The 18,425-nt window shown below is 37.5% G+C and overlaps 1 protein-coding gene across 2 annotated transcripts in view; it reads left to right on the top strand.

The window, feature by feature from the left end:
* The window catches only part of SAMHD1 (SAM and HD domain containing deoxynucleoside triphosphate triphosphohydrolase 1), a 62,843-nt gene that overhangs the window by 28,122 nt on the left and 16,296 nt on the right, over positions 1-18,425 (top strand). For both annotated transcript variants that reach the window (XM_082645822.1, XM_082645821.1), the window contains exons 6-11: positions 241-311; positions 4,961-5,119; positions 6,709-6,809; positions 6,985-7,093; positions 7,913-8,004; positions 9,385-9,500. In XM_082645822.1, coding sequence (XP_082501948.1) covers positions 241-311; positions 4,961-5,119; positions 6,709-6,809; positions 6,985-7,093; positions 7,913-8,004; positions 9,385-9,500 — 648 coding nt within the window. The remainder of the gene's footprint in view (positions 1-240; positions 312-4,960; positions 5,120-6,708; positions 6,810-6,984; positions 7,094-7,912; positions 8,005-9,384; positions 9,501-18,425) is intronic.

Below are 18,425 nucleotides of genomic sequence, written 5' to 3' on the forward strand. Positions count from 1 at the left end.
CATCAGATTTATGTAAACTCTGGTGACTCAGAGACCCCTCAATGGAGAGCTTACTTCCCTGTATTGTTCTGCTTCCTGTTCTCTTGTTTTAGAAAATAGGAAGGAAGGAAGTATTTGTTCCTTTTTGTGATGCATTTATAGATTATTAATTTCTATTGATATTCAAATTTACCTAAAAAGATTTAAATTTTACCAATTTACAAACATTTTTCTTGTTCTAAGGCTGCTTTTGTTTTTAAGGTCATGGGCCATTTTCTCATATGTTCGATGGAAGATTTATTCCACTTGCTCGCCCAGATGTGAAATGGACGGTATGTATTCATATATTTAATAGTCAATAAAATAAAGACTAAACAATGACTGCTGTGTTAAAGTATTCTTCCTTTTACAGTTTTTCAGAGTGTTTATATATAATGCTTTCATTTGATCCTCACAGTAATCTCTAAGGAGGAAATCATTATCTCCATTTTTGTAAGTATAAAGGAACTTGAAATTCATAGAGGTGTATTGATGCACCAAAAATCACAAAGTTGTTAAATGATAAAGCCAACACTAGAAAACCAGGTTTCCTAACTGCTAATTTAATGCTCTTTCTACTCTATCACACTAGTATAAACTAAAAAATAAAAGGCTGACTCTGGCTTTGACTCATTTTGTATGACCATAAAGTAACTAATACCAGCTAAGTTCATTTTATACTTACAGATTTGCAGGTGACTGACCCGTATTTTTGGAATCAATTACATTGAGAAGTAAAGTTAGGTCAACTCCTATTTTTGACCACACTATATTTGGAGTAGAAAAAGGTATTAATACATATTGAACACTTCTTACATGTCAACCACTATTTTTTCTCTCTCTCTTTCAAGGTAATTCATATACAATATGTTGTACAGATCTTAAGTGTACAGTTCAGTGAGTTTTGACAAATGTATACATCCATGTAGCCACTACCCAAGTTGAGATATAGAATATTTTCATCTTCCTGGAAAATTCCTTTGTGACCCTTTTCAGTCAGTTCTTACATCTCCCTCCCACTATCACCTTCTGATTTTTATAAACAGACTAGTTTTGCCTGTCTTAGAATTGATAAGAGTAGAATCCTATAATAGGTACTCTTTTGTGTCTTGCTGTTATTCACTCAACATAATGATTTTGAGATTCGTTGGTGTGTCATGAGTCAGTTGTCGGTCCCTGCTCATTGCTGAGGTAGTATTCCATTGTATGAATAAGTTATGATTTGTTTATTTTTTCTCCTTTTGTAGAATTTGGGTTGTTTTCAGTTTTTTGGCTGTTACGAATAAGGATGCTATGCATGTTACTGTACACGATTTTTATGGAAAATGTTTTCATTTGTCTTAGGTTCATTTCTTCTTACCTAGGAGTAGAATTGCTGGGTCATCAAATAAATGGATACTTAACTTTATAAGCAACTACCAGGGCTTCCCTGGTGGCGCAGTGGTTGAGAGTCCGCCTGCTGATGCAGGGGACACGGGTTCGTGCCCCGGTCCGGGAAGATCCCACATGCCGCAGAGCGGCTGGGCCCGTGAGCCATGGCCGCTGAGCCCGCGCGTCCGGAGCCTGTGCTCCGCAACGGGAGAGGCCACAACAGTGAGAGGCCCACGTACCACAAAAATAAATAAATAAATAAATATAAATAAAAATATAAGCGACTACCAGACGTTTCCCATTTTACACTCTGCCAGCAATATGAGAGTGCCTGTTGTTCCATAGCCTCCCCAACATTTAGTTTTTTAAGTTATTCTTTCTAATCAGTGTGAAATAGTCTCTTATAGGATTTTTTTTTGTTTTGGCATCCTCTGTGCTAGGTTGAATACCATTTTCTGTACTTTGTCATTGATAAATCATCTTTTTTTTTTTTATTTTTGCGGTATGCGGGCCTCTCACTGTTGTGGCCTCTCCCGTTGCGGAGCACAGGCTCCGTACACACAGGCTCAGCCACCATGGCCCACGGGCCCAGCCACTCCGCAACATGTGGGATCCTCCCAGACCGGGGCACGAACCCGTGTCCCCTGCATTGGCAGGCGGACTCTCAACCACTGCGCCACCGGGGAAGCCCGATAAATCATCTTTTGTGAAGAGTTTTTCCATTTACCCATTTTAAAAATTTGAATGTTTGCCTTTTAGTTATCAATTTGAGTAATTATATATACAGTCAGATACATGTATTATGAATATAGTCCCTGTCCGTACCCCAGTCTCTGACTTACCAATTCATTTCTTTAATGAAGGTGGCTTTTAAGAAACAAAAATTTTAAATTTTAATGAAGTATTTCTGGTTCTTCAACCTAGTAAGATGGATAGTTTCTCTCCAGTTCTGCAGCCTTAGGGCCTCCCTCAGGCTAAAAGCCATAAAAGAACTGGAATATTGCCCACTGCCTTTCTCTTCCAAGTGTTTATTTCCCTCTAACATCTGCCTGCTTTTGGTTGTAATCCAATACCTTCAAGAAGTCGTCCAGAGTTAATAGTTTTTTTCTCCAACAAGGTTGATTTAAATAGGATCTACTCAGCCATCTCCAAGTCTTTTTCTTTAAATATTTTGCCTTTAATATGTAAGTCCTTACCTCATGGGAATTTATTTCTCTGCATATGTGTGGTAGAAATCTGATTTCTTTTTTAATATGGATAAATGTTTATTGAATTTCCCCAGTGATCTGCAGTCAAACGCTCTACCACTGTCCCTACTGATTCTGTGATAACCAACCCCAACATTTTTTTAACATTCCGCAATGATGAATCTTTCTGGATTCTGTTCCATTCCACACTTTCCATAATTGTTACTTCTTTATAATAAGTCTTGATAGCTGGTAGGACAGCTGTTTCTTTTATTAGGTATCTTTGGCCTTTTGCTCTTCTATTATAAATGTTATAATTTTCTCCATAAAGGTTTTATACCTCTTTTATTATATTTACTTCTAAGTTGCTTATAATTTTAGTTATTGTCTGTGCTATCTTTGTGGAACTTGAATTTTTCTGTATGTATAAGTTTTTTTCTGAATCATTTGAAAGTATGTTGTAGGCATGCCCCTTTATTCCTAAAGCTTCAGTGGGTATTTCCTAAAAACAAGAACATTTCTCTTACATAACCTCAGTACATTTATTAAAATCAGGAAATTATTATTGATACAGTACTATTATCTAATTTACAGACTTTCTATCAAATTTCAACAACTGTCCATATAGAAAAGGGGAAAGAAAACCATTTTTGGTCCTGATCCATCACACATTACCCTTAGTTGCCATTTCTCTTTAGTTTCTTTTGATCTGCAACAATTCTTCGGTCTTTATCTCTCATGACTTTGTCATTTTTTGAAGTATACAGGTAGATTATTTTGTGGATTGCCCCTCACTTTGAGTTTCGGTTTTCGGTTTCCTCATACTGTCAGACTATCTGTTTTTGGCAGAATGCCAAGTTGTGACCTTCTTAGTGTATCCCATCAGAGGCACATAAGGTCTTTTTAAGCTATTACTGGTAATATTAACTTCAATCACCTGATTAAGGCAATGGCTGCCAAATTTCATAAACTTACTGTTTTTCCTCTATGTAATTAATATATATCTTGATTCAATTAAAAAATAGATATAGGACCATTCAGGGTTTTGTTTTCATGTTTCTTGAGTTTGTTTTTGCTAAGACCTGTGATAGGGCAGATGTCTCCCTCCAGGGGGCCATTTGATCTTTATAACGATTATAAATGAGCAAGCAGAGACAGATGAGTAAAATGAGTCTAATTTGAGATTCCACTCCAGATCTTGACTTAAGGGCTCTGAGACATTTTTGTTTTTACTGGCAAGTTTGGAATTACCCCTTTTTTTAAAAATTAAATTTATATTTTATTTATTTTTGGGTGTGTTGGGTCTTTGTTTCTGTGCAAGGGCTTTCTCTAGTTGCGGCGAGCGGGGGCTACACTTCATTGCAGCGCGCGGGCCTCTCACTGACGTGGCCTCTCTCGTTGCGGAGCACAGGCTCCAGACGCGCAGGCTCAGTAGTTGTGGCTCACGGGCCTAGTTGCTCCGCGGCATGTGGGATCTTCCCAGACCAGGGCTCAAACCCGTGTCCCCTGCATTGGCAGGCAGATTCTCAACCACTGCGCCACCAGGGAAGCCCTGGAATTACCCCCTTTTTATCAGTAGATGGAAATGCTTACAGAACTTGTATCTTCACAAATTCCAAAGCTGATGAAACAATACAACTAAATTTTATAGTGATATTAATTAAAATGGTATTCTATTGGGAATTCCCTGGCGGTCCAGTGGTTAGGACTCAGCTCTTTCACTGCTGGGGCCCGGGTTCAATCCCTGGTCCGGGAACTAAGATTCTGCAAGTGGTACATCTCAGAAAACAAAAAAAAGTTATTCTATCTTTATGATCTGGTAATATTCAGTTGTACTGTACAATACTTATGTATTATAAATGATTATATCTCATTAAATATATTTATGTAATAATGATGAACCTGGTTTGTAAAGGTTTAAGACTGGTAAAATATAGACAGTTTTTTTTTTCCAGTCCCATCTGGTATTTATTTATTTATTTGGCTGCATTGGGTCTTCGTTGCAGCATGTGGGATCTTTCATTGCAGCACATGGGCTCTTCATTGCAGCTCGCAGGCTCTCCAGTTGTGGCACGCAGGCTCTAGAGCTCGTGGGCTTAGTTGCCCCACAGCATGTGGGATCTTAGTTCCCTGACTGCAGATAGAACCTGCATCCCCTGCATTGGAAGGAGGATTCTTAACCACTGGACTACCACGGGAGTCCCAATATAGAAAAATTTGACAGATTTTTAAAAATATCTGTAAGATTGTAGTTGAAAACTTGATAATTAACATGCATTAGAACCTTATCTCTGAATTACCTGGAGCCAAGAGTAATTTAAATAATCAGGGGTCTCTGATGGACTAGAGTCTACAACAGACCATACTGTGCTGACTTTTCCCAGCATGAACAGGGCTCGGTTATGATGTTTGAGCACCTAGTTAATTCTAACGGACTCAGAGATGTCATGGAACACTATGGTCTCATCCCTGAAGAAGATATTTGGTTTATCAAGGAACAAATTACAGGACCACCTGAATCACCCATCAAAAATTCTTCAAAGGTAAGTTTGTGTACAACTTAATTTGAACTGACTGATTCATCTAGTCTCTCTGCTTGATTCCTTCAGATCTATTTAAAGAGGTGACATTTGGCTATTTTAGAGAGACTAAATGATAAAATATGTGATACATTTCTACTGTTTAATGCAAAAAATAAAAGACTTATATAGTTCTTCCAACTCTTAACTGAGTTCTTCAGAAGTTATCCCCCAAATTAAAATACATATATAAATATTTTTAATGTATATGTATGCAGTATTTTATATAGAAGCCTAAAGTAACTTAGTTTGGAAAATGTAAAAGTATGTGTCTTGTTTATTCATTAAAATTAACATATTTGAAATATTTAGATATGTGAAGACCTAGAAAAAAGTTGAATTAGTTCAGAGGGAAATATGTTTTGTTTCCTTTTTGATCTTTTTTATTTTACTTAGAAAAAAGAATTTCCCTTTGTGGTTTTTTTTTTTTTTTTTTTTTTTTTGGTACGCGGGCCTCTCACTGTTGTGGCCTCTTCCATTGCGGAGCACAGGGTCCGGACGCGCAGGCTCAGTGGCCATGGCTCACGGGCCTAGTCGCTCCGCGGCATGTGGGATCTTCCCGGACCGGGGCACGAACCCGCGTCCCCTGCATCGGCAGGCGGACTCTCAACCACTGTGCCACCAGGGAAGCCCCCCTGTGTGGTTTTTAAAGTTTTTTTTTCCTTAAAATATACAAAGCTACTTGTAAGGCATAAGATAAAGAGGTGGATTTTATAGCAAATATCCTATTTCCAAAAAACAGAGCTCCTGGGAATTCTCTGGCAGTCCACTGGTTAGGACTGTGACGCTTTCACTGCTGAGGGCCCGGGTTCTGTCCATGGTTGGGGAACTAGGATCCCACGGGCCAAACTGCACCGCCAAAAAAAACCCAAACAAAATACGGAGTTCCAAAAATTCTTTGAATGGTACATATCATTTAGACTAGATGTGTGGCTGCTTTGAAAGACAATACTATTTTCATGCCTGAATTTAAGCATTAGAATATAAGGAACATTCTTACTAGTTCATAATTAGATCTTATATTAAAAAAATAATTTTAAACAAAGAAAACAAGAAAGCTTGTTGGGGCTTCCCTGGTGGCGCAGTGGTTGAGTCCGCCTGCCAATGCAGGGGACACGGGTTTGTGCCCCGGTCCGGGAGGATCCCGCATGCCGCGGAGCGGCTGGGCCCGTGAGCCATGGCCGCTGAGCCCGCGCGTCCAGAGCCTGTGCTCCGCAACGGGAGAGGCCACAACAGTGAGAGGCCCGCGTAAAAAAAAAAAAGAAAAGAAAAAAAAGAAAGCTTGTTGGTTATGGGAAGTGTAATAGAGTTAGGATCCTTCCGAAGGCACAAGGTTTAGTATTAACAGGGTATCACACTTTAGCATTTCTTTTCCCTTTTCTACTAATTTAGGAATTAAATGTAAGAAGGAATGAGTAGGACCTTCTCACTTACCTAACCTTCCCGTTCAAATGTCTGTTTATAATTTTCAGATTAATACAGTTCCTTTGCTTTGCTTACAAATAGATTTGGCTCCTATCCTAAAACTTTCTGTGGGTTTTCTTGTCTTCCAGTGGCTGTATAAAGGGCGTCCTAAAGAAAAAAGCTTCCTTTATGAGATAGTGGCCAATAAAAGAAATGGCATTGATGTGGACAAATGGGATTATTTTGCCAGGTATGCACTGAACACTTCAGAAAAGTTATTTAAAATCCTTATATACTTTAAGTATATACAATTTTTATTTAAATAAACAAACAAAATAAAATTCTTGTATAAATTTAGTGTTGATATTTAAGGTACAGTTTCCTTTGTTGAAATATTTCATTTCTCTGCTTTGGAATCTTTCTAGGGACTGCCATCATCTTGGAATCCAAAATAATTTTGATTACAAGCGCTTTATTAAGTTTGCCCGTGTCTGTGAGGTAGATGATAGGAAGCACATTTGTACCAGAGAAAAGGTAAGCTATGTCAGAGAACAATGAGGAAGGTATAGTTCCTAGTGTGAAATCTAGAACTAACCTTTAACTAATTTGGAAAAATCACTACCTGGTAAATTGTCAATCTCTTTACTTCATGCTTAGCATTCGGAAATATCTTAAGGCTCTTTTCACTTCTACTGCATTGTTAAATAATAAAATTATGATAGACATTAATTGAATGTTGTTCTAGGCACTGTTATAAGTGCTTTAGAGGGATTAACACAATCCTCATCCACCCTATGGAATAGATACTGTTATTATCCCATTTAACAGATGAGCAAATTGAAGCACAGAGAAGACTTACAATTAATGGCAGAATTGGAATTTCAATCCAGGAAGTCTGGCTTGAGTATTATCCTTAATCACTATATTACGTGTTTCATGGTAGTTAAAATCCTAAAATCATTAAGTCCCCTGCTAGGTTAGAATCATGTAACTAAAGAATATTACAATATTATACTATAGAAGGTCTTTCTTTTGAGGATGAAGACTATAAGAATAATAATACCTAATTTCTAGAGGTATTGGGAAATTTAAAGAATATATTTAAGATGCCTAAAACAGAATGTGTCACTGAGTTAAAACACTCAATAGATTTTGGTTTACTAAGAACAAAAGTTGCAAATTAGTAGTTTTATGAATCTGCCTTGCTCTTTCTTAGTGGGCTCAGAGGTTTTAATGAAGTAGCTCCTGTGCCTAGTCTTCTTTTATGCCACCATCCCTTTTCCTTGACTTATATACTTGTCTAGTAACAAGGGGACCTAATCTGATCCTACATTGTTCCACATTCTTCTGCAGGAGGTTGGAAACCTGTATGACATGTTCCACACACGCAACTCTTTGCATCGCAGAGCTTATCAACACAAAGTTGGCAACATCATTGATACAATGTAAGAAATTCGATTGTTATTTCCCTATAAAATTTTCCATGATGCTTTGCTAGAGTATCATACTTGGGTCAAGTTGAGATTTCTAGGTAAATTCAAGTGAATTTTAAGTGAACAAACCTAAAATGGTTCCCTTAAACAAATAAAACAAAAACTAGCATAAAGTGAACTTCGTTAGAGGTGAGGAGGAAAGTGGGTAAAGAGGATAGATTCAAGCAGAAAATGGGGTTTAGGCTAGGCAGGAAGGAGGCCACGCTGGGATGGCTTAGACCTCTGCACAGGTAGTCGCTTAGGTACCAGATATTAGTCATGGAGGTGAGAGGTGGGATGTGGATAACTGATATTCTGAAATTAATGACAAAAATGAATTTTAAAGATTAAGATTAATGTCTCTCCTTACCCTGTCAATTATCAAAATTAGTAGCAAATAGTAAAACCTACAGGAATTTCACCTCTTCTCCCTGATGCAGTCAGAACCAAAGCAGAAAAGTACAGCCAGGTCTCTGTGTGACTCAAAGACCCCATGAGGAACTACCAAAAGTTGGGTGTGAGTCAAGTTAATTCCATGTCTCTAAAATAGTTTTAAATTGATTTATTTTAAGCCTTTCATGTTCATGTTTAATATTTGTGTTGAGAAAATTTACCTTCTTTTCTACTTTTTTCCTCATCTTTTCTCATGAGCACACTAGTTAGAATTCTTTCTCCTATTTGTATGGTTGTCACTTTGGTAAGAGATTTTGTTGTTTTGTTTGTTTTTAATGTGGAGAATCGGAGAGATGTAGGTACAAAGCCTGGTACCGCTTCTTCCTAACTTGATTAAATGAAAATTGCTTGATTTCTACGTCTGTAAAATTGAGGCTGATTACACCTATCTTATAGTTGGAAAGATTAAATAAGATGATGTATTTAAAGCTCTGTTATAGTGCCTGGAACACAGTAAATGTAGTAGTTCACAAATCACCATGGATTTATTTAGCATGCTTGAGAAGCAGTTGTCTTTTATTTTTATTTTTTGCTTTTTAAAAATTATAAGTTGCAGGTGTACAATATAGTGATTCACAACTTTTAAAGGTTGTATTCCATTTATAGCTATTATAAAATATTAGCTGTATTCCTCATTGTACAGTATATCCTTGTAGCTTATTTTATACCTAATAGTTTATACCTCTTAATCCCCTACCCCTATATTGCCCCTCCCCACTTCCCTCTCCCCACTGATAACCACTAGTTTGTTCTCTATATCTGTAAGTCTGAGAAGCAGTTGTCTTTAGAACATTGTGTCTCAAGATTTTATTTCCCTAAAGTAGAAAGATTTCCTTAACTTTAAGCAAGGCATAAAGCAAATTTTCTCATAAACATAAATGTTTATAAAATGATCTTTAGGATTACAGATGCCTTCCTCAAAGCAGACCCTTACATAGAGATAACAGGTTCTGAAGGAAAAAAGTATCACATTTCTACAGCAATTGATGACATGGAAGCCTTCACTAAGCTGACAGGTAAGAACTAGAAGGTAACATAGGTGGTCCATCTCAGATAAAGTATAAACGTTCCCTGGATTGCAGATGAGTTATTTTCCAAACATTCCAATGTATTTAGCTTCTAAAGTGATTGTATACTATTGGATTTGAGTTTTATCTCTGCTTTGTACTAACAAGGTAACCTTAATAAAGTTATTTAACCTCTCTGAACCTTAGTTTCCTCATCTAAAATGGGAGTAATGACACCTAGCATATAGTTTTGTTGTGATGCTTCAATGAGGCATGTAGCACCTGGAATAGTACTTGGCACATAAGTACTCAATATTAATTATTATTTAACTTATAATACAGCTGGACTAATACCATACCAGTATCAAAAAGCTGGCTTGCCCTTTTAACATGATTTTTGTTGCAAAACACAGGATGTGGAAACATTTCTCCGCACGTCAGCAGAAGCAAACTCTGCGGCTTAGGGTGTGAAGGAAGAGAGGTGAGGGGTTGCAGCTGATTCTTTAATGTGGGAAAGTGTAGACTGAGAAATAAAGATCAGTAAAGCAAAAGAGGTGAACCAAAAAGTATGTACCAGTCAGAGTTCTTAGTTGCAAATCCTAAAACTGTCTCTGCTTAACTAAAAACAACATGACAGAATCAGTGGAAAGGCTGGAGGTTCTGAACCAAGCAAGAACAACAGAAACTGAGTGGCCTCAGAAACAGCCAAGATCAACTTCCTGCTCCATCTCTGCTAGATTTTATTTTATATACATATAATACAGAGAGTCCCCATTACACTTGTAAATATTAGTCATTTTCCAATTATAACTAAATCAAAGATTAGAAGTGAAATGGTGATTCCCTGTATCAAATGTCTGTGCACACTGACAACACTGTACATCAGTACTTACAGTTTATAATGTGACAAGTGAGTTTGCTCTTTGCTTGTTAATTAATCTGGGTTGGATTGATGACAAAGTTACTTATAGGGGATAATGTATCTAAATTGTTTCTGTGTTTTGTTTTAATAACATCATAGCAGGTATATAGTCTCCCATTGTTGTGTGGATAGGACTGGAAGAAGAGATTATAAGACAATGTGAGCAAGCTGTGGATATTTATTTATTTATTTATTTATTTTAACATCTTTATTGGAGTATAATTGCTTTACAATTGTGTGTTAGTTTCTGCTGTATAACAAAGTGAATCAGCTATACATATACATATGTCCCCATATCTCCTCCCTCTTGCATCTCCCTCACACCCTCCCTATCCCACCCCTCTAGGTGGTCACAAAGCACCGAGCTGATCTCCCTGTGCTATGTGGCTGCTTCCCACTAGCTACCTGTTTTACATTTGGTAGTGTATATATGTCCATGCCACTCTCTCACTTTGTCCCAGCTTACCCTTCCCCCTCCCTGTGTCCTCAAGTCCATTCTCTACGTCTGCGTCTTTATTCCTGTCCTGCCCCTAGGTTCTTCAGAACCTTTTTTTTTTTTTTTTAAGATTCCATATATGTGTGTTAGCATATGGTATTTGTTTTTCTCTTTCTGACTTACTTCACTCTGTATGACAGACTCGCAGTCCATCCACCTCACTACAAATAAATCAATTTTGTTTCTTTTATGGCTGAGTAATATTCCATTGTATATATGTGCCACATCTTCTTTATTCATTCATCTGTCGATGGACACTTAGGTTGCTTCCATGTCCTGGCTATTGTAAATAGAGCTGCAGTGAACACTGTGGTACATGACTCTTTTTGAATTATGGTTTTCTCAGGTTATATGCCCAGTAGTGGGATTGCTGGGTAATATGGTAGTTCTATTTTTAGTTTTTTACAAACCTCCATACTGTTCTCCATAGTGGCTGTATCAATTTACGTTCCCACCAGCAGTGCAAGAGGGTTCCCTTTTCTCCAAACCCTCTCCAGCATTTATTGTTTGTAGATTTTTTGATGATAACCATTCTGACTGGTGTGAGGTGATACCTCATTGTAGTTTTGATTTACATGTTTCTACTGATAGTGATGTTGAGCATCCTTTCATGTGTTTGTTGGCAATCTGTATATCTTCTTTGGAGAAATGTCTATTTAGGTCTTCTGCCCATTTTTGGATTGGGTTGTTTGTTTTTTTAATATTGAGCTGCATGAGCTGTTTATACATTTTGGAGATTAATCCTTTGTCCATTGATTTGTTTGCAAATATCTTCTCCCATTCTGAGGGTTATCTTTTCATCTTGTTTATAGTTTCCTTTGCTATGCAAAAGCTTTTAAGTTTCATTAGGTCCCGTTTATTTTTGTTTTTATTACCATTACTCTGGGAGGTGGGTCAGAAAGGATCTTGCTGTGATTTATATCATGGAGTGTTCTGCCTATGTTTTCCTGTGAGAGTTTTATAGTGTCTGGTCTTACATTTAGGTCTTTAATCCATTTTGAGTTTATTTTTGTGTATGGTGTTAGGGAGTGTTCTAATTTCATTCTTTTACATGTAGCTGTCCAGTTTTCCCAGCAACACTTATTGAAGAGACTGTCTTTTCTCCATTGTATGTTCTTGCCTCCTTTATCAAAGATAAGGTGACCATATGTACGTGGGTTTATCTCTGGGCTTTCTATCCTGTTCCATTGATCTATCTTTCTGTTTTTGTGCCAGTACCATACTGTCTTGATTACTGTAGCTCTGTAGTATAGTCTGAAGTCAAGAAGCCTGATTCCTCCAGCTCCGTTTTTCTTTCTCAAGATTGCTTTGGCTATTTGGGGTCTTTTGTGTTTCCATATGAATTGTGAAATTTTTTGTTCTAGTTCTGTGTAAAATGCCATCGGTAGCTTGTTAGAGATTGCATTGAATCTGTAGACTGCTTTGGGTAGCATAGTCATTTTCACAATATTGATTCTTCCAAGAACAAGATATATCTCTCCATCAGTTGGTATCATCTTTAATTTCTTTCATCAGTGCCTTATAGTTTTCTGCCTACAGGTCTTTTGTCTCCTTAGGTAGGTTTATTCCTAGGTATTTTATTCTTTTTGTTGCAGTGGTAAATGGGAGTGTTTCCTTAATTTCTCTTTCAGATTTTTCGTCATTAGTGTGTAGGAATGCAAGAGAATTCTCTGCGTTAATTTTGTATCCTGCTATTTTACCAAATTCATTGATTAGCTCTATTAGTTTTCTGGTAGCATCTTTAGGATTCTCTATGCATAGTATCATGTCATCTGCAAACAGTGAGAGTTTTAGTTCTTCTTTTCCAATTTGGATTCTTTTTATTTCTTTTTCTTCTCTGATTGCTGTGGCTAAAACTTCTAAAACTATGTTGAATAAGAGTGGTGAGAGTGGGCAACCTTGTCTTGTTCCTGATCTTAGTGGAAATGGTTTCAGTTTTTCACCATTGAGGATGATGTTGGCTGTGGGTTTGTCATATATGGCCTTTATTATGTCGACGAAAGTTCCCTCTATGCCTACTTTCTGCAGGGTTTTTATCATAAATGGGTGTTGAATTTTGTCGAAAGCTTTCTCTGCATCTATTGAGATGATCATATGGTTTTTCTCCTTCAGTTTGTTAATATGGTGTATCACGTTGATTGATTTGCGTATATTGAAGAATCCTTGCATTCCTGGGATAAACCCCACTTGATCATGGTGTATGATCCTTTTAATGTGCTGTTGGATTCTGTTTGCTAGTATTTTATTGAGAAATTTTGCATCTATATTCATTAGTGATCTTGGACTGTAGTTTTCTTTTTTTGTGACATCTTTGTCTGGTTTTGGTATCAGGGTGACAGTGGACTTGTAGAATGAGTTTGGGAGTGTTCCTCCCTCTGCTATATTTTGGAAGAGTTTGAGAAGGATAGGTATTAGCTCTTCTCTAAATGTTTGATAGAATTCACCTGTGAAGCCATCTGGTCCTGGGCTTTTGTTTGTTGGAAGATTTTTTATCACAGTTTCAATTTCAGTGCTTGTGATTGGTCTGTTTATATTTTCTGTTTCTTCCTGGTTCAGTCTCAGAAGGTTGTGCTTTTCTAAGAGTTTGTCCATTTCTTCCAGGTTGTCCATTTTATTGGCATATAGTTGCTTGTAATAATCTCTCATGATCCTTTGTATTTCTGCAGTGTCGGTTGTTACTTCTCATTTTTCATTTCTAATTCTCTTTATTTGAGTCTTCTTCCTTTTTTTCTTGATGAGTCTGGCTAATGGTTTACCAATTTTGTTTATCCTCTCAAAGAACCAGCTTTTAGTTTTATTGATCTTTGCTATCATTTCCTTCATTTCTTTTTCATTTATTTCTGATCTGATCTTTATGATTTCTTTCCTTCTGCTAACTTTGGGGTTTTTTGTTCTTCTTTCTATACTTGCTTTAGGTGTAAAGTTAGGTTGTTTATTTGAGATGTTTCTTGTTTCTTGAGGTAGGATTGTATTGCTATAAACTTTCCTCTTAGAACTGCTTTTGCTGCATCCCATAGGTTTTGGGTCATCATGTTTTCATTGTCATTTGTTTCTAGGTATTTTTCGATTACCTCTTTGATTTCTTCAGTGATCTCTTGGTTATTTAGCAGTATATTGTTAAGCCTCCACGTGTTTGTATTTTTTACAGATTTTTTCCTGTGATTGATATCTACTCTCATAGCATTGTAGTCGGAAAAGATACCAGATACGATTTCAATTTTCTTAAATTTAGCAAGGCTTGATTTGGGACCCAAGATATGATCTATCCTGGAGAATGTTCCATGAGCACTTGAAAGTGTATTCTGTTGTTTTGGAATGGGATGTCCTATAAGTATCAATTAAGTCCATCTTTTTTAATGTATCATTTAAAGCTTGTGTTTCCTTATTTATTTTCATTTTGGATGATCTGTTCATTGGTTAAAGTGGGGTGTTAAAGTCCCCTACTATTATTGTGTTGCTGTCGATTTCCCCTTTTATGGCTGTTAGCATTTGCCTTATGTATTGAGGTGCTCCTGTGTTGGGTGCATAAATATTTACAATTGTTGTATCTTCTTCTTGGATTGATCCCTTGATCATTATGTAGTGTTCTTTTTTGTCTCTTGTAATAATCTTTATTTTAAAGTGTATTTTGTCTGATGTGAGAATTGCTACTCCAGCTTTCTTTTGATTTCCATTTGCATGGAATATCTTTTTTCATCCCCTCACTTTCAGTCTGTATGTGTCCCCAGATCTGAAGTGGGTCTCTTGTAGACAGCATATATCTGGGTCATGTTTTTGTATCCATTCAGCCAGTCTATGTCTTTTGGTTGGAGCATTTAATCCATTTACATTTAAGATAGCTATTGATATGTATGTTCCTATGACCATTTTCTTAATTGTTTTTGGGTTTGTTATTGTAGTTGTTTTCCTTCTCCTGTGTTTCCTGCCTAGGGAAGTTCCTTTAGCATTTGTTGTAAATCTGTTTGGGTGGTGCTGAATTCTCTTAGCTCTTGCTTGTCTGTAAAGGTTTTAATTTCTCCGTCGAATTTGAATGAGAACCTTGCTAGGTAGAGTAATCTTGGTTGTAGGTTTTTCTCTTTCATCACTTTAAATATGTCCTGCCTCCCTTCTGGCTTGCAGAGTTTCTGCTGAAAGATCAGCTGTTAACCTTATGGGGATTCCCTTGTGTGTTATTTGTTGCTTTTCCCTTGCTGCTTTTAATATTTTTTCTTTGTATTTAATTTTTGATCATTTGACTAATATGTGTCTTGGCGTGTTTCTCCTTGGATTTATCCTGTATGGGACTCTGCACTTCCTGGACTTGATTGACTATTTGCTTACCCATATTAGGGAAGTTTTCAACTATAATCTCTTCAAATATTTTCTCAGTCCCTTTCTGTTTCTCTTCTTCTTCTGGGACTCCTATAATTTGAACGTTGGTGCATTTAATGTTGTCCCAGAGGTTTCTGAGATTGTCCTTCATTCTTTTTTCTTTATTCTGCTCTGTGGTAGTTATTTCCACTATTTTATCTTCCAGGTCACTTATCAGTTCTTCTGCCTCAGTTATTCTGGTATTGATTCCTTCTAGAGAATTTTTTATTTCATTTATTGTGGTGTTCATCATTGTTTGTTTGCTCTTTAGTTCTTCTAGATCCTTGTTAAATGTTTCTTGTATTTTCTCCATTCTATTTCCAAGATTTTTGATCATCTGTACTATCATTACTCTGCATTCTTTTTCAGGTAGACTGCCTGTTTCCTCTTCATTTATTTGGTCTGGTGGGTTTTTACCTTGCTCCTTCATCTGCTGTGTGTTTGTCTGTCTTCTCATTTTGCTTAACTTACTGTGTTTGGTGTCTCCTTTTCACAGGCTGCAGGTTCGTAGTTTCCGTTGTTTTTGGTGTCTGCTCCCAGTGGGTAAGGTTGGTTCAGTGGGTTGTGTAGGCTTCCTGGTGGAGTGGACTGGTGCCGGTGTTCTGGTGGATGAGGCTGGATCTTGTGTTTCTGATGGGCAGGACCACATCCGATGGTGTGTTTTAGGGTGTCTGTGACCTTATGATTTTAGGCAGCCTCTCTGCTAATGGGTGGGGTTGTGTTCCTGTCTTGCTAGTTGTTTGGCATAGGGTGTCCATCACTGTAGCTGCTGGTCATTGGGTGGAGCTGGGTCTTAGCGTTGAGATGGAGATCTCTGGGAGACGTTTCGCCATTTGTTATTACGTGGGGCCAGGAGGTCTCTGCTGGACCAATGTCCTGAACTTGGCTCTCCCACCTCAGAGGCTCAGGCCTGACACCCAGCCAGAGCACCAGACCGTGTCAGCCAAACAGCCAGGTATGTGGGGAGTTTCTTGCCTTCTGGGAAATCTGAGGTCTTCTGCCAGTGTTCAGTAGGTGTTCTGTAGGAGTTGTTCCACATGTAGATGTAGTTTTGATGTATATGTGGGTAGGAAGGTGATCTCCACATCTTATTCCTCTACCATCTTGAAGGCGCCTCCCTGGATATTTATTTTTAACTTTTGCCCATAATGAAGCAAGTGATGCTGTGTTTTAAAAAATCATCTTCAGGGGCTTCCCTGGTGGCGCAGTGGTTGAGGGTCCATCTGCCGATGCAGGGGACACAGGTTCATGCCCCAGTCCGGGAGGATCCCACATGCCATGGAGCGGCTGGGCCCGTGGGCCATGGCCGCTGAGCCTGCATGTCCGGAGCCTGTGCTCTGCAACGGGAGAGGCCACAACAGTGAGAGGCCCGCGTACCACAAAAAAAAAAAAAAAAAATCATCTTCAGTTTTTCTCAGAGACCAGTCCCAAGCATTCATCCTGTAACATTATATTACATTTAAATTATCTTTTGGTGAAAAGAAATGAATTCTGCATTTTATACACTTTGGGGTTAACTGACAAACCATTAAAATATCATACATTTTAATGAGGTCTTAAGTGCTCATGATTATACATAGCTCTTGCTCACCATGAAAGTTCTAAAACACCCAAACTGGTTTTTACCCCATTCAGTAAGATGAGTTCACTGATCACATACTTGGATGTTGTAACAATGTCAAAAATCCCAGACAAGAAATTAGGTTACATTTTTGTGCTTTATCTGCCAGAGTATGGGAGAATAAGCATATAGCCTTTCCAGCTTTCATCATTTGAGAACAGGGATCATTGTACTTCTCTTGCATATTATTCTGAGCAGTCATATAATCCTTATTCTCCTTAACTACATGACCTTGAAGAAATAAGACCATGTGAGAGCCTTCCTTACTTTTGCTGCATTTCCAAAAGCAACTCACCTTATCTTTATTTTAAAAATCTCCACTTCTTTTTTTAAATCAATTTGCTTTTAGTTATTTATTTATTTATTTGGTTGCACCAGGTCTTAGTTGTGGCAGGTGGGCTTCTTATTTGCAGCATGCATGTGGGATCTTGTTCCCTGACGAGGGATCGAACCCGGGACCCCTTCACTGGGAGCTCGGAGTCTTATCCACTGTGTCACCAGGGCAGTCCCAAATCTCCACTTCTTATTTTCAAATTTTTTAGAATGTTTTTTCACATTTTGGGGGTAAGTGTTGAAAATATACAGCAATGTTGAAAGAATTTTACAGTTAAAACCTGTATACTCACCACCTAAATTCTAGCATTTACTGGACTTGCTTTATCACATATTTATTACCTACCATCCCTCTATCCATTTATTAATCTATCTAAGGTTTGATGCATTTTAAAGTAAATTTCAGACATCAGTATACTTTACCCTAACTCCTTCAGCATGCAGATTAACTAAAGTTCACTAATTGTTTATAGATTTTTTTCTTTTGATGTAAAAGTTACATGCAATTTGTATAAATGTAAAAATGGTAAGTGTAACATTTGCTAAACAAATGCAGGACACAGAACCTTATCGTCTCCTTAGAAAATTCCCTGATGCCCTGTCCCAGTCAATTCCTGTCCCTACCTCACCCCGAGAAGCAACCACTATTTGCCTGTGCTAGACTTTTATATCAATGGAATCATACCATATGTATTCTTCTGTGTAAGGTTTCTTTCACTCAGCATTATGTATTTCAGATTTATCCAGGTTGCATGTACCAGTAGTTCATTCCTTTTTATTGCTGAGTAGTAGTCTATCGTCTGAATATGCTGTTTCTTTATCTGTTCTCTCTGCTTCCTAAATTCCTATTTCTAATGGATGTTTCAGCTTATCTGGATGTAGCTATCTTAAGCATTGCAAATGTTATGACCACTGTCTTAGGTAACCATTTTCTAAATGCTGATACATTTAGCAAATACCAATGCTAAACCTTGGTCTTTATCCCTCAATATTCCTAAGCAATAGGTGGACCTTACCCCTTCCCTTGCTTCCCCTGCAAGACCCTTAATTAAATTGAGGTCTTAGAATGTTAAATTCAAAAGAACCTTAGAGATCATCTGCTTAAAACCCCTCAAATGAGGAAACAGGCCAAATGAGGGAAAGCAACTTATCCTAAAAAATGGCAAAGCTGAACTCAAACCAAGTCTTCTGACTCCCAAGTTGAATGTTGTT

Source organism: Mesoplodon mirus (assembly GCF_964341445.2).
Source record: "Mesoplodon mirus genome assembly, chromosome: 15".
NCBI classification, from domain to species: domain Eukaryota; kingdom Metazoa; phylum Chordata; class Mammalia; order Artiodactyla; family Ziphiidae; genus Mesoplodon; species Mesoplodon mirus.